Here is a 16926-nt window from a genome sequence, read left to right as displayed (position 1 = left end):
TAAATCTTTTTTCTACCATACTAAATAGTAGAAAGTATGCGATTCGGAACGCAATGTAATGGTGGTCTGGACGGCACAATCAAATCTAGAAAGGAGACATGAATGAGTGAGAAAATAATCATGAATGGTATAAAGGCTTTTTGTATTGCAATGGTTCTCATCCTGTCATCCGCTTGCAGGACGTTGCACCTTCTTACAGTTTTCACACCAAATAGAGTGTTGCCATCATCAAATACTGCAGGGAGATGCAACTGGCACATCATCACACTCTAACCTATCTATCTATCTATCTATCTATCTATCTATCTATCTATCTATCTATCTATCTATCTATCTATCTATCTATCTATCTATCTATCTATCTATCTATCTATCTATCTATCTATCTATCTATCTATCTATCTATCTATCTATCTATCTATCTATCTATCTATCTATCTATCTATCTATCTATCTATCTATCTATCTATCTATCTATCTATTTATCTATCTATCTATCTATCTATCTATCTATCTATCTATCTATCTATCTATCTATCTATCTATCTATCTATCTATCTATCTATCTATCCTCACTCTAACCATTCAGTCAGAAATCCTACAAAACCTCAATTTCCCGGTTTTCACAAGTCGCTGCCATTTTATCATGAAAAGCTCCAATCAGAGCACTTGTGGGCAAGTTATGATATAACTTGTTTATTCCTCGTGAACATAGAAAGAAACTCATTAGGAATTTTTCAGGAAAAAGCTTCCATAACATTTCTAAGAAAAGTGATTTGTTATGTCAAACAGTCCTCACTCTTTGTCTGACCTTCTGCATTTCACACTGAAGACACACACACACACACACAACACACACACACACACACACACACACACACACACACACACACACACACACGCACACACACACACACACACACACACACACACACACACACACACACACACACACACACACACACACACACACACACACACACACACACACACACACACACACACAAACACACACACACACTGAACACACGGAGCAGTATAAGGAGGTGGTGATAATATACCACATTCATGACCTTTTTTGTATTTTGACAAATGTTTGAAGAAGTAATAAATCCATGAGAGGGTTACAAGGGAATGATTAGGAGAGGGCTTACACCTTGAACTTTTGGCTCAACGTGATAACCTTTCACAAAGAAGTCACAACAGATTCCTTGTCCCCTTGTCCAATCAGTGAGTCAGAGTTTAATCTTGTTATTCTTCTACCCAGCGACTATACAGTACGGTAGCTGCCCATTGTCCTACAGTGAGCTGGACTGCTGCCAGTTATTGTGTGTGTTTTTCTTTGCTTTAGTTAATAATTACAGAGGTTCTTGCACCATGTGTGTGAGTGTGATAAAAGGCAGGAAGGAGGGAAGGCAGCTCCAGTCTTGATAAGATGCCAGATAGTTGGTCAAACAAACCACAAGTCTAAAGGAGCGCACCGCCACACTCCCTAGAGTAGAATGGGAAGCGGAGCACAGATCAATCATTTGTGTATGATCAGGCTTATCACCTCCAGCCTTGTACACTGTCCATAAAGCTCTGGATAGCCTTGGGTCAAAGTGTCTTTTTACATCATGAAAAAATCTTGTGATAGGAGCGCTAAATGATGCTCACTAGGTAATGAAAAAGATGGCCCCTGTAAATGTTAATGTCCCAAGACTGTCTCTTTGTTATCAACCACTTGAACTACTCTTAGATCACCCAAGGGAAAAGCACTTCAAAGTGTAAAAGCATCTTTAGGGAGAAAAAGGCATTTTACCTGGTTCATACCTTGACTGTGGAGGGAGGTCGCGTTATCTGGCTCAACCTGAGGAGAGAGGGAGAGATACAGGGGTTGAAGGTCACATATGATGCTCATTTTCAGGTTAAATATTGTGGTATCGGTTTCTACTAGAAACTGCTTTTCATGGTGTAGTGAAAAAAAACACTTGTCATTTCTCACACAGTGCCATTGCTGAATCTCCTCGTTTCAGCCTCTGTCTGAAACGCTCCGATTTAGAGCCCGTCTCTTTAAGCCCCACCTTGCAAAAAAAAGCCCATTCTGCTTTGATTGTCCCTGAATCTAACTGGCAGTAAGGGGTATCTGGGGGTGTGCTGATTACAGGTGGGAGGCGGTGCTAAGTTTGGTAGAGAGAAACCTGACTGGGGTTTTTGAACACAGGTTTTCTGAAATGTGGTGGAGGTGGAGAAAAAGAGAGAGGGTTCTTTTTTTCTCATACTTTCAAAGAAATGATCACACAAAAATATTCCCTCTCAATGATCAGTTCTGCCTCACTAGAATGTGTGGTGATGTGATTATCTTCACAGCCCCCCCCCCCACACACCATGGGTGTATTTTACATAATAGCATTTGCTGGTTGTGTTTTGTATAAAGACTTAGCTCCACCCAGCTATTTCATGCTGCCAATCCCTTTGGATTACTTTTGTGTGACTCTAATTCATTTTTTCATTAAAATGTTGCATAGTCTAAAAGCTCTTTTATTTTATTTAATTTTATTTTCGGGATCTCTGTTAACAAGATTTGTTTTGAGAAACTGTTCTTTTTAAATGGAGACATCTACCATGTTGGCATTACTCGAATTGTACGTTGAACACTTCGTCCAACAAAGTACATGAACAAAAAGAAAATGTTGCATACGGTCAAGCTTTAAGGGATACACAAAAGAGTTTCAGACGTACAAACTCCTCAAATCACATTCAACATTTATTGTTTGCCTTTGCCACCAGTTTTTCCCCAACTTCCCTCATGCCATGCCATCTGTCCACGTCTGTCTTTCAATCAGCACTAAGTGTCTCTTTGATCCTCCGGGGCTGCAGTGCTCAGGCAGCCATGACCCCACACACACTCAATCTGTACTGCCAAGGCACACTGGCATGGCAGATGAGACACTTCTCTTGCACACAGTGTAAATGTGGACTGTGTGTGTGGGGGAGGGGGGGTGGGGGGGATCCACTGAACCTGAGCTATAAATGGCAACCCTGCAAGCCAAAAAAAGCTAACAACCTAGAAATAATAAAGCGCTCTTTAAGGCTGGAAATAGAAAAAGAAAAGCGCGCTCCAGTGACTAACTCGCACGGCTCCGCGCCTCTTATAAATAGCACTGTGTATCTGAGGACACACTCTCAAAGGAAAGAAAACTAGTAGCAAAGTGCTGTGTAAAGTCAGAGGGAATTTATAAAACGGGGGCTTCATAGCGTGAATGGAATCTATAAATAGCACAGTCATGAAACAATCCGAGTTGTATAAAGTTGTGGATGTTGTCATCTCTCTTTGGTCCCAGTGGGGCAGCTTGTTACATAAGAGCTTTGAGGTTTTTTTCTTCAGTACGAATCAGTACACTTCTATAGAGGCCTTTCATACAGAATACTATGTGAGGTATGTGATGGACTATTCTCACCCGACAGTTATCCTCTGTATCTAATAAGAACAATGGATTTGATATTAAAGGAAAAGTTCAAAATCCTTTTTTTTTAGCTACTTCAAGAAAAGGCGACAGAAACCGTTCCTGTAACTGTGCGTGCTTCTTTTGAGATATAAATGGGCAATTAGGTGTAAAAGTATAGAGCGCAACATACTGTGGTAAACAAACACGTCCCAACAAGCACACAGGAGCGTTTGGTGATGTTGTAAAGTTGATCTTTTGACCTGCTCCCCTTGACTAGCAGTGGTTGAGCTAAGCTAACCTGGATGAGAGACCTTTACACATTTTCTATATCAAAAATGCATGCACAGTAACAGGAACGGTTTATGTTGCCTTTACAAGCTAGAGAGTGAGGCAAAAAAACAAAATAATTCAAAATGTTGAACTACTCCTTTAATTAAGTGCATTCTAAATGTAATGAAAATAGATCAATGTAGTTTGAGAAAGCATTCTATAATCATTTATGACTGCAGACATGATGTGTATTACCAGGTATTAATGCAGTCTTAAACTACTATATGTTAAGGATCATAATAGTGCGGAGGGACATACAGGAACAATCTTCCATTGCCTGTGGTTTAGATGGGAGTGTGTTTTTAACCCCATCTGTTGCTCTATTAGCGTTGCCCTACAGCGTGTTGTGTGAAAGTCAAGGGGTTTGTGGTTAGATGTAGTCTGAGTGAACTTGTGCCATCTGCCCACACTGTGTAATAATGTGGTTAGATAACTTCAACCACATTGTTGGGACCACAAACTACTATCTATTACTGGCACCACTGTCGAGAGTGTGACTTCTCTTTTAGGGCATTGTTCTGCTTTTATCCCCCTTTTTTTCCTTCTTTCTTTGGACTAGGCCCAACAGAAGCCTCATCCAGCCTTATAGTGTGGTGCCTTTGCAAAGACCCCCACCCTTTGATATTGTATGTTAACATTACACAGAGGAAATATTAACGCTGCTTGGAATGGTATAGCTTGAACCCTGGGATTACAAAGTGCAGTAAATCCACTGACACGGGAGAGTTGACAGCTTCCGCATTCCCTTTTCTTTTTTGCAAATGTAAAGTTTTTCTTCCGCAGTAGGCTATGATTACAAACTGGCTCATTCTGGGGCGAGGCGTGCTCAAATCTCTCACATCTCTCTCTATGAGACGGTTTCGGCGTGGGAAACAACCAGCTAACCAACTCCTCAGGGCGAGCACAAGGCCATTTTTTGCAGACAGACGTCAGACATCAGACTTGCCATCCTGTCTAAAATTGTCCCTCATCTTCAAACAGGAAGGAAGTCATTTTTCTTGAGAGTGCTGGCACCAGGGGAGCAAAAGGCAATGTGATAAAACAAAGCAGGAAAAAATAGGTCCGAAAAGAAACAACTAGTCATGTCTGGCCATCTGAAATAGGTTAGCCTGTTTGTTTTAGCCTTTTAAGGCCAATGAGCAGCTTTACTTTCCTTTATGGGTTCACGTCTTTCAACGCGTTTGAAAGAGGAAAATATGAATGCACCAATAAAAGTGGGGGCTGGTTTAGAGTGAAATTATAAGCACGCACATTAACAAATTGATGGCAAGAACAGCTTGTGTCAGCTCCGGGGCACTTTTTAGCTGACGGAGACTTTCTATTGGCTCTTGGGTCTTCCTCAGTCTTGCAGGGTTGGCACGCTTGTTGGCGTGACAGGGCAAGTGACACGCTTTGGAGTGTTAATGGTGGAGTCAGTTATCCAGTTTAATACACAGCCTAGGCTCTGTAAACTGGTATGTAAACAAAGTGTTTTGTTGGGCCCACTGTAGCTAGCAAAACGCCCATTAACAGAGCCTATAGGCTGAGTGTTAACACTGGAAGTTGGGCAAGTTGCGGATCAATGAGGAGATATTCCCTGCGTTTGACATGAACTGATTTTGACAACAAGCGTTCTCCAGGATCGCTGACTCATCCTTTTAAGAGCAAAGCACTGTTCAGAAAAAAAAAAAATCCCCTAACCTTTTTGTGTTCATTGCCCCCACGGAATAAAACTAATATTGTGGCTACCACACCTTCAGCCTCTTGCACTGAGGTGCTGTGTTTGAGTGCCAGTCATCTCAGGTACTCTATTCAATATTTAAAGAATGGACCACTAAAAGAACCAATGAAGTAATGATGAGTTCTCTGAAACAATGCCCTGAGTCACTTACTGTTTGTCGGCTTTCTCCCTGTCGTCCAGGAAAAAGAGTGCGGTGGCCAGGAAGAACATGCCCCCCAGCACTATGATGAATGGACAGAGCATGAGCGCATAGCCCAGACTCAGGAACCGCCATAGCGCTGACGTAGCGTAGCTCTTCTGGAGGGTGTCAGAGATCTGCAGGCCGCACACACACACGCGCACACACACGCATACGCACACACACACACACACACACACACACACACACACACACACACACACACACACACACACACACACATGCACACACACACACACACACACACACACACACACACACACACACACACACACACACACACACACACACACACACACACACACACACACACAAAGAAACAGAGAGAGGAGAGAGATTTTATTCAGACTAATCATCCAGCATATTAAGCTCTTATATCCTATAAATAACTAATATACAACTATAGCTATGACACACTGCATGACACCATGCTGCTCAAACACTCTCACTGAATGCTTTACCAGAGTGAGTTCTGACTGCATGCTTCATCATAGCAACACATAGTATGATCTGTGAAACCCTGTTCTTTGTTTTAAGCAAAGCAGGGTTTTAAAGCTATAGTGGCTCATATTGCCTTAGAAGAAGGGTCAGATATTAAAGGAGGAAATCGTATAGAATGATATTTTTGAGATTTTGACTGTATGCATGTGCATTTTCAAAGCCAAAAATGGAAAGTAAGCCAATCCGTAGTGCTTTCCTGCACACACACAAGTCCAGCCCCCTTCCTCCTACACACGCCAATGTCATTGTTTGAGGCGGCAAATCTTCCATGGATCCATTTGTGTACAAAATGCCTAGCGTAAGTAACATAAATATCAATAATACACTTTTGTGAGAGTGCAGTTCACATTACATTTCATTCTAAGTGGTAAGAAAAGGTCTAAAAAAAAGTCTTCAATTGGATTGGGAGGACCCTGGCTGTGTGGAGGGACCATTTCTGCGTTCCAAATCCTAAACTTTTTCTTTTTACTATACTACAAACTAAAGCATGCTGGTTCCCGTCCTGCAAAATGCCATTGGACGAATAAGGGCATCCTGGTATTTTTTTACAGTATTTGACATACATGTATTTGGACATCCTAAATCTTTTTCTGGTATACTAAATACTATGATAGTTTGGGTATTGGAACACTGGGTAATTCTGTCTGCCTGTGTCCCTCACTAGGCAGCCCCCAAACGTGCCTCGAACACTGCACTGACAATGGTGATGAAGAGGAGGCTGCCGATGGTTTAGCTTTTAGCAGATTGTGTGGATGTGAGTAGCAGAGAGAGAGAGACTGCGTGTGTAGTGAGTGTGAGCCGCCATAGGTCACCCTGCCACAAGCACATTGATTCTATGTTAGCGTCAGCATAAATGAGATTGTCTAGGTGGAGGGAGCAGGGGAAGTGCTGACAGGAGGATGTCTGAGTGTGTGTGTGTGTTCAGTAGGTGTTCATATGTTCAGGGTACGTGCCCACACCGTGGGGAGCCATCAGGGAAATAAAGGATGTTGGAAGGAAATTAATAGAATAGAATACACGTGTTTTTAGACCAAATCTGGGGCCTAGGTCCAGCAGCTGTGTGTGTGGCCTGCATGTGAAAAGCTCTTTTTTCAGGTCAGGTACAGCAAATCGTCTGCGACTTGAACAGCACAGCAGCTTAGCTTAAAATACACTGCTGCTACATGTCTAATTATCCAGTTTGGATAAGGCATTTTCTTGGGAGATTGCAGCGAGATTGTTTCCCCTGCCACCCACTCTGCCTGCGGCCAGTGCCAGGCTCATACAGTTTTAAGTCCATTATGTGTGTCCCATGGGGGGATTCCAATGTGACAACTGCCTTGGTCTACGTGCTGATGGAAGGGGGATCTTGGCTCTCTAACGCAGGAAGAAGCTCAGATGTACAGAATAATGTTTGGTATCACTTTACGATAAGGGTACATTAATGAACTGTTAGTTCATGCTTAGTTTAGGCTATTAACAGTTAGTTAATGCGTATAGCAATACAACTTTGCTAATACTTAGTTATTAATGGTTAGTTAATGCTTGGTTAAGCAAGAACTATTCTCAGTTAAATGTAGGTTTTTTTTACACAGCAGGAAGTGGTCGTTGTGTGGCATTTGGTTTGTCAAATTGAGTTTATCATCTGTAAGTGTGTTTGGTTCACAGTACCACATGTCAAAACCCAACTGTCATCCCCAAAAGGACGTATGACTCATTCTCTCACTTTCCTCCTTAGCAATAAAAAGCAGACTGTTTTTTCCGGAGATTCTCTTCTTGTGCTCATTCTCCAGGATTTGCGCCCAGTCGTCATGTGCGCCCATGTATCTGCCCTCTGCTCGGAGAGTGCGTCACAAGGCCTCCATCACACCGGCATGCTAAACCTCAGCCCAGGGACCGAGGCAGGGAGCACTGACGCAATGGGAGCCTGTGTTTGGTCGGGGGTTTTGAGGTAGAGTGAGAAATGCCCGGACATTGGTGGCTCGGAGGCTGGGATAGGATGGGTGACTGTGGGGACACGTCTGGGGTGACTGGTAGGGTGTGTTTGTGTGTGTGGGCTGCAACAGTCTGATATTTGAAGATTGCTTGGATGTGGCCGGAGCAATTGTATTGGATAGCCTCCCCTTTCCATATATTACGTTGGTTGGAAGGTTATAAGGGTTCCCTTAGAGCTAAACATTTAAAAAAAATCTTCATCATTATCAATTAAACATTTTTATTTTAATTTTTAATTTTTTTGGAACAACAAACACACATATACAGGGAGAAAGATTTTTTTTTTTTTTAATATTTTTCAACTATTGTATCCAACTGTTGAGTCAATGAAATGTCATAAACAGTGAAGCATGCCCAGGTGACATCTTTACATTGATTGTTAATCCTAAATGACTTGAATTGCTGTTTATTATTTTACTGTGGATTGATTGAATAATGCATTGACTATTCTTTCAGGTCTGATTGCACATTTTTACATCACCAGAAAAAAAGGGAACCAGACTGATTCACAAAGTACTTCATGGCGGTTAATAGGGAGTTTGGTATGAATGCAACACAAGGCTGTCTCTTTTCTCTCCTAGCCATTTACTGGCACCAAAGTTCACCAAACATAATTTATACTAATAAGATCTATGATGTTGGGCGACTGTGGCTCAGCTGGTAGAGCGGGTCGGCCGATGATCAAAGGGTTGGAGGTTCGATCCCCGCCCTGCCACCTTTGCCATAGTTGTTGTGTCCTTGGGCAAGACACTTCACCCACATTGCCTCGTGTGAATGTCGATAGTTAGCCTGCTATCGGTGTATGAATGTGTGTGTAAATGGGAACAGGTCTCCCTTGAAATTGAGTCTTCGGACTCAATGGGATATACCTGTATAAATAAAGGTGAAAAAAAATAATGTGTAAAAAATGTGTAGATTGTAATATGCTGTACGGCCGTGATGTCTCTGCAGCATGTTTTTAAAAGCAAGAGAGTGCTATTTTTTCTTGCTTGATGCACACACAAATAAAGAATACAGAATGTGTACTTTCACAGAGTTACTATTTAACTTGGGAAATGCTCACTCTCTATTTGGAATGAAAAGAATGCTGCTTAATAGTCTGAGGTGGATCACTTTTCACACTCCATTGCATTTGAGTTTGGATGTTTGGGTAGGTGGGTGGGGGGTGCACTGTAGGGGGTGACCTTGGCTGTGGCCTAGCTTCCCCGTTAGAAGCACTCACTCATCTCTTGACCAATCAAACACAGTAACAGCGGCCCCCCTCCTGGAAAACCCAGGGACTCACTAGAAAACGTCCCGAAAAAGCGTGGGTTAAAATCACAACTGTGTTCAGCAGCCCTCCTGAGACTTTGCGCTAAAAGCTTCTCTTGTTCCCCACTTTGCGACTGGCCCACTTAACACCAAAGCTCAACCTGCATCTGAATACATCAGGTGTTATGAACGGGGCCGCTCACACACACACACACACACACACACACACACACACACACACACACACACACACACACACACACACACACACACACACACACACACACACACACACATGCTGAAGCAGTAATCTTGAAGCTGGGATTTACGACCTGGGGTAAATCTTAAATGTATCCCCCTCACTCAACACCCTGATCCCCACACAGAACACACTGCTTGTGGAGAGTCTTACCAGGCCGATGAGGTACGGACTGCCCGCGTCACCCAGCAGATGAGAGGTGAAGCTCTGGAAGGCCACGGCCGTAGCTCTCCGCGTGGGGATAACCACAAACTGCAAAGAGACACAGAGAGGGGAGCATGCTTAGAGTTGGCCTCAAAACTCAAAAATATACTGAAAGTTTGAGTTTTCCTTACTTTTACATTTTTTCAGTATGTGTGTGTGTGTGTGTGTGTGTGTGTGTGTGTGTGTGTGTGTGTCTTCATACTGTTCACAGTCTTAATCCTAAATACAAATGAAGGAGTTTACTGAAAATCTCATTTTCATTTGGCCCGCTCAATCTTTTTTTTCACTTTTAGATACCAAAACCTCCATCAGACAACCAACCCCCCCCCCATACCCCACTTCCCCCATTTGATTCCATCAGCGATGTGATTGTAATTATCACCCCCACCCAAAACTATAACCAACGACGTCCGAATCCACTCATACATTTCACAACACCAAACTCTAATTTAATGACTGCCCTTCAGTGTAGTTTGTTGTAGAGGAATTTCCAGTGACCCAGTGGATAAGTATAGGTTACTCAGTACTTACCATTAAAATGTCCGCTGTTATGGCCCAGTTCAGGAAAAGCAGCGTCTCCCCTATGAAGATGCAAACCTACATAGAGAAGAAGAAGAAAAAAATAATCAATTTAGCGTTGCTAATTTAGATTTCCACTGCACAAAAGACTGCTAACCGGGCTTGAAGCCTAAAGAGGAGGTTGCAGGGCATTGCCCCCCCCCCCCCCCCGTGTGTGGGAATCCGCTGCTGCACAAAAGTGCTTTGGTTACTGCGGTTTAAAAACATGTTATTATGATGTGGTCCAATTATACGTGGAGGCGCAGGCCTTCATTTTGGTTGGGCTGAGCCAGTATTTAGCCTGTAGTACGCGCTGAAAAACAGCACGGGATGATAAGGGTTGTTTATTCTCGTCAAAACCGCCTATGCACTGTGGAAACATTTTGAACACTTCCTAACTTTAGATCCAGCTGCAAGATTGGAAATGTATGTCAAACTTCTGAATGGGTGGGGCCGAAAGATGTTCACTTTGAAATAACATAGAGAGTGCAGTTGACATACAGTGTACTACTACATGTGCATGTAGGCTACTGTATGTACATGTACATTGGTTGGTAACAGCTGGTGTTGTTATTTGGTCACTTTCCTTAAAAACAGAGGGATTCGATTGCAGGGGAATGTGGTGTATGTGTACTGGCTGTTTTTTTTAAAAGTCTGGCACGCTCTTAACACGGCCGGTCCATGTGTGTTTCCTGGTGGGGAATAACCCATTCTGCCAGTGTGCCTGACCCACGCTACAGTACAGACAACCAGACACCGTGTCCAACACATTGCTTCTTAGCAGAGAGAGAAGCACCCTGCCTGGGCTGGCCATGAGATTAGCCTGGGTGTTTGTGTCCAGACAACAGCTGCTGCCAGGGGTGGATGATGGGCCCTGGACAGATCGTTACAGCCACGTCACGCCTTATAATATGACACATCTGTCAGCACTTCACCATGAAACCTGAGCTGATCACTTACAACTGCTGGCCCTACCGTATGATGATTTAATATTAGAGTAGACTGTGACCAATTGAGGTCACATGGTAGATGTAAAGACCGCTGTTTTTTTCAACACCTGCCTACATAATACTTCTTTGGTGCGATACAGCCCATTTGAGAGCATAAACCCGCCCGCATAGATAGAGATCTGGTGTCACTCTGGTTCAAGTCCTATCTGTCATGCAGCATTTGTCTAAACATGGAGTTGGACAGATCTGTTATGGTGTGTAATTAATGTGGATACTTATGCACCTCAAGTCTAATGGGCTTGAGTCACGCCTCTGTCAAGACACCTGATGAATGTGCGCCTTAGACCTCATCGGAAGTTTATATACATGTGGACTAATTGAATCACATTCCCCGCTTACACAAGTCATTATTAGTCATTGAGGAACTAACATGTTTGCCAAGCTGAATTCTATGGAGCACGGAGCGTTTACTGAAAGTTGTTATTCTACTCTCATTATTATCTCATTCAATTGAATCGGCGTGTTATTGTAGTTTATAAAAGCAGCGATTTTTCTAATCTTGTGACTTAAACCCCCTTGATACGTCCAAAACACACCTTCCATACACTGTTAAAATAAAGGCAGGGACAAAGTCAGAGGCCAGACACGCCACAGACCAGCCAAGGTCACATACTTAGGATACGGAAGCCCTGTTTGTTATGTTCCCTTAACACGCATGGGAAAATACTTTCCAATCGCTTGCAGCTTTTCCAGCGTTCATACCGCCCTTACTTGTTGAGAGTCAGTTCCTTTTTCCTTTGTCTGTGATAAGATTGAGAAATGTGTTCGCCTGGTGAGTCCAACAGGCCAGATTGCATTGTTTCAGGGCACTGCTTTGTTCAGTTGCACCCTTTCCTGCTTCTTATTAGGGCAATTAGACACACAACAAGCATGTTAGCCTGAGAGAGTCTTAACTTTTTTTTGTTGCCCAGATAAGGTGTGCTCACCTCAGCTACCTGCAGCAACTCCTTAGGCATCTCAATCTAACCTGCAATAAAGTCTATTCATTATGCATGGATACACACCCACTCACTCACTGCCTCTGGGCATAAGAGTGGAACTGGCATCCAGTTAAGTGTCCTCTAACTGGCTGTATTCCTCATTGAAACATTCACCACACCCTTATGAGATTTAACTAAGCCCTCTTACCAGATTGGTTAACTAGACTTTCCCTTTTTAATTTATTAGCCCCCTAAGGCTAATTCATTACAAGCTAATGTATGTATTTGTCAAAGGGGACATTTCCTTTGCTGCAGACACAATGTATGCAAAACAGTCCAGAGAAGTGACTTTTAAGCTCCTACGGTTGGGTTTTCTCCATTAGCTTTTAAAACAATCTGATTGAAAATAGATGTTCATAATTATCATAAAACGTAGTTAAAAATACCTGTACCTCTTTTCAGATGTTTGCTATTGTAGTGGCTAAAATTAGTTTAGCGTTGAAAATACCTTCATATTGACTTATGATATTAATTCTGTCATATTCTGTACATAGAAAAGTCAAACTAAGAGAGCAAGCTGACATTAGATAAAGAATTAGCAGTTAGATGGAAAGTAAATAGAAACGGTAAGTAAACAAACGTAGCCAAGAGTTGATGTACCATTGGACCCCAACTAGCCAAACTAATGGTCACACTGACAAAGTGTGCTGACCAATGAACAGAGAGTAATTGTGGTGTGTGTGTGTGTGTGTGGAGTGTTACAGTGTGTCAAGATTGTATAAAGAGACTTGAAACTGAATGTGTCATTTGGGGACTTTTGGGAACCCGTTGCAGAAATGTCCCCCTGGTTTTATCATTTGCCTGAATAAAGCCAGGATTCTCCTCTTGGAAACTCTAGCCTCTTGGTGTATACTGGTGTAAGACTCCCAATTCGCTATTACACTATCTCCTCCAAATGACACACATGATCACCAGCACAATACATTGCATCTGGGACAGAATGCACTCTTACATAAGCTCCTACGATGCTCTTCTTGGCCACCACGAAGATGAGGCAGATGAATATGGCCGAGCCCAGCATGCTGACAGCACACACCAGGGGGTCGGCGCGCTCTGTCTTCTGCCTGCACAGGCGCGTGGTGGCTGCCCCGATCAGCACACCCAACAGCCCCGTCACACAGGTGATTGTCCCAAAGATCAGGCTGCACAAGGGAAGTGGAAAACCCAACGCTTAAATTCAGATCATTTATACAGTGCTGTAAAGGGCATGTAACCGCCAACGCTTTAGCTAGGACATGTACATTAAGACAAATTGCATGAGCAGTGGTGTGAAGAGTAGCTGAAAACCATACTTGAGTAAGAGTAGAGCAGAGAGAAAAATGACTCTGTTACAAGTTACAAGTCACCTATTACAATATCACTTGAGTACAAATACAAAATGATCTGATTTTAAAAGTATTTTATGTATTTTTTATTTATTTTTTAAGATATTTTTTTTGCATTCTCAAGGGTTCATTTACTCAACGTAATTGAAAAAGAGGGTCACCCCTTAATTGATCTTTCGAGGTTAAATAAAGAAAATAAAGAAATTAAAATTAAATAAAATTGTGCAGAGAGACAGAGATGAAATCGGGCAGAGAGAGGAATAACATGCAGAGAACGACCCGGGCTGGATTCTAACCCGGGTCTGCTGTGAAGAGGACTGAGACTCATGGGGGGTGGGATAAAAATATATATAGTGCCACAGCATACAAAGGGCTATATTCATAACCTGCACTTAAGACGTTGACTCCTCACCTGTCTGTGCTACTGCAGGTGGCTTTTGAACATGGCTCTGCCGCCTTCTGCACTACCTGTGCTCTGGCCAGGTACACAGGGATCCACATACCAAACGCTCCTGTGGCAAAGGACACCGCCGCAGACGCCAGGGAGGAGAAGACGTAGCTCCGGCTAGCCACGAAGAAAAACACACAAAGATCACACACATGAAATCAGACTTGATCTACCTCACTGAAGGAGAAAAACAAAACAAGCTACTGTTTTTCTCTCGCGCAATCTCAATGATGGCATCACTATCTCATCTGTTAACAGGGCGTAATAAAGGAAGACAAAAGGACTTCCAGAGATCATCTGGTTGGACAAGACTGGTGGGTGTCTCATCAAAGGTGAGAAAATGAGAATTTGAAAAAAGCAGCTCTGGTGCTAAATGGTAAAGTAAAGTGAAATGTTATGCAGTTCCAGGCTGACAGTTTTATGTAGGGGACTGAAATAACACCCCCTTTAACACTTTGCATGTTTCCATAGGTGGTGAATGTGGGAGACTGTGTACAGCTTAAAGTCCCGCGGGAAGCTAGGGATGAATATATGTGGTACCTCTCCTTAAAATAGTTCCCATAAAATCTGCATTGGCTACTTTACAGTAGCTATATACTGCAGTCATGTCATAACATTCTTTAAAGAAATGAAGCCCACAGGTCATATTTTAACAAGGGGCCTACAGTGTGATGAATGCAAAGCTCTGTCACAGTTCAGCTGTATTGCATAAGTGGCGATGAGCGACTTATTTGTTTACTGTGTCTGGTGTTGACATTTCTGTGCCTATATAAAAAGATATATATGTATATAAATGTATATAAGGCTTGCCCGTCATTCAACAAGTCTAAACTAAACCGTTAGCGCGCATGGCTCTTAGCAATCTGGAGGCAAACAGGGACACCAAAAGCTGGCATGTGTTCCAAATCTCATACTTTCATATTTCTACTCTGCATGCAGTTAGCATGCAGTATGCTACAATTGGGACACACCTTTTTTTCTTATTTAAATCACCATTACATCATGCCTTGATCTTGCCTCTGGCTTATACGATATACAGATATCTATCGCATCCCTGGTTGTTTTAATACAGAGGCTCCGTCGATGTGACGTCACTTCCGCTGTGCACTTGATTGTGGATCAGAATCGCCAAAATAGCATGCAGATTTTAAACACTAAAAAAACTCAGGTTTTTTTTAATTCTCTAACGTGGACGGGAGGGAGGCCTTACTTCTTGGCCAGCGCCTTCATGTCACAGAGCCAGGAGGTACGGGTCCTGATGCGTCCTCCCATCTGGTCTGCGATGCCTCTCTTTGGCTCTGGCACGAAGACCAGGATCAGGGTCCCCGCAGTGATGCCTAAGACTGGGGAGACCTAGGGACAGGAAAGAGCTGGGTCAGAACATCACACTGACTAACACTGGGGAGACCTAGGGAGAAGAAAGAGCTAGGTTCAGAGCATCACACTGACATGGTGTTCAGAGTGGGGGCAGCTGGAGGAGGGTGTGTGTGTGTGTGTGTGTGGGGGGGGGGTTGACATGAGATGCTGGGACAAAGAACAGTGTGTTTACCAGACTGAATGGACGGTCACTGTGTTTGCTGGTATGCCTGACATCCTATACAAGCCCTCTGGAACTGAGAACATTCCCTCTGCTTACTCTGTCGACACTGTAGTGTGTGTGTTTATGTGTGTGTGTGTGTGTGTGTGTGTGTGTGTTTATGTGTGTGTGGGCTTGCCTGTGTGTTTAAGCTTACAAAACTCTAAAAGAGTCTTTTTTCAGCTTTGAGAGCCCTGCACCGGGATGAATGCCCGTCAAGTCCTATTGTGTTCAATATCATCTTTTATGGGTTATGAAGTTGCATGATTGTGCGTGTGTGTGTGTGTGTGTGTTTCTGTGTGTGTGCTTTCCTGTGCTGTGTGTATAAGCATACGAGACTCTAAAAAGAGCTTTTTTCAACTTTGAGAGCTGCTTTGTGAGCCCTGCACCGGGGTAAAAACCTCATAAGTGCCCAGCTTCTATTGTGTTAAATTGAATCTTTTATGGGTTGTGAGGTTGCATGTTTGTGCATGTGTGTGTGTGTGTGTGTTTATCTGTGTGCATGTGTGTGTGTGTGTGTGTGTGTGTGTGTGTGTGTGTGTGTGTGTGTGTGTGTGTGTGTGTGTGTGTGTGCAGGGTGGAACACAAAGACAAAAGGCCGGATGGGATGTGTATACGAGAGGATTTGTTCCAGTAATACAAATTACTTGCTTAAGCTCAACCAATTCCATCTGTCATGGGAGATTCATCACATCATATTTCATAGCTCATCCATATGCAAAAGTACTGCGGTGCTGGGAAATGTGTGTGTGTGTGTGTGTGTGTGTGTGTGTGTGTGTGTGTGTATAGGTGTGTAAAGAGAGTCTCTAGAAATGCGCTATATAAATACAATATACTATTCTTATGCCTGTGAGTACATCTTAAAGAAAATTAATAGCTATTTTCAGGTTCCCTCACAATTATTCAACAAGACACCAGGACTCTGTGCCCTTTGACCTTGACTCCCACAGGGCCCATTTTACATTTCCTGTAAGGATGGTTGGGAATCAAACAAACTAGCTACTGCCGTCTCGCCTGCCTCATTTCTAGGCATCCCCCCCTCCCCCCTTCGTTCTTATCGTACAAATTTTGGCCAAACAAGGGAAGGTCGCTGGAACACGTCGGGGCAAAAAACAAGCGGAAGTGCTGCAGTGTTTTTTCCTTAAAAGCAGGATAGCAGCCGC

General features: G+C 43.0%; 1 protein-coding gene across 1 annotated transcript in view; it reads right to left on the bottom strand.

Annotated features, from left to right (window-relative positions):
* spns2 (SPNS lysolipid transporter 2, sphingosine-1-phosphate) overlaps window positions 1–16926 on the bottom strand; it is a gene marked incomplete at its 5' end in the record, with an annotated part of 73848 nt that overhangs the window by 5477 nt on the left and 51445 nt on the right. The window contains 7 exons of the mRNA XM_080040740.1: window positions 1802–1849; window positions 5630–5793; window positions 9816–9914; window positions 10398–10463; window positions 13367–13556; window positions 14152–14304; window positions 15398–15540. Of these exons, the coding sequence (XP_079896866.1) occupies window positions 1807–1849; window positions 5630–5793; window positions 9816–9914; window positions 10398–10463; window positions 13367–13556; window positions 14152–14304; window positions 15398–15540 (858 nt within the window). The 3' untranslated portion in view covers window positions 1802–1806. The remainder of the gene's footprint in view (window positions 1–1801; window positions 1850–5629; window positions 5794–9815; window positions 9915–10397; window positions 10464–13366; window positions 13557–14151; window positions 14305–15397; window positions 15541–16926) is intronic.

The sequence above is a fragment of the Ammodytes marinus genome (assembly GCF_949987685.1).
Source record: "Ammodytes marinus genome assembly, chromosome: 14".
Classification (NCBI taxonomy): domain Eukaryota; kingdom Metazoa; phylum Chordata; class Actinopteri; order Uranoscopiformes; family Ammodytidae; genus Ammodytes; species Ammodytes marinus.
This window is presented reverse-complemented; position numbering and strand designations above follow the sequence as displayed.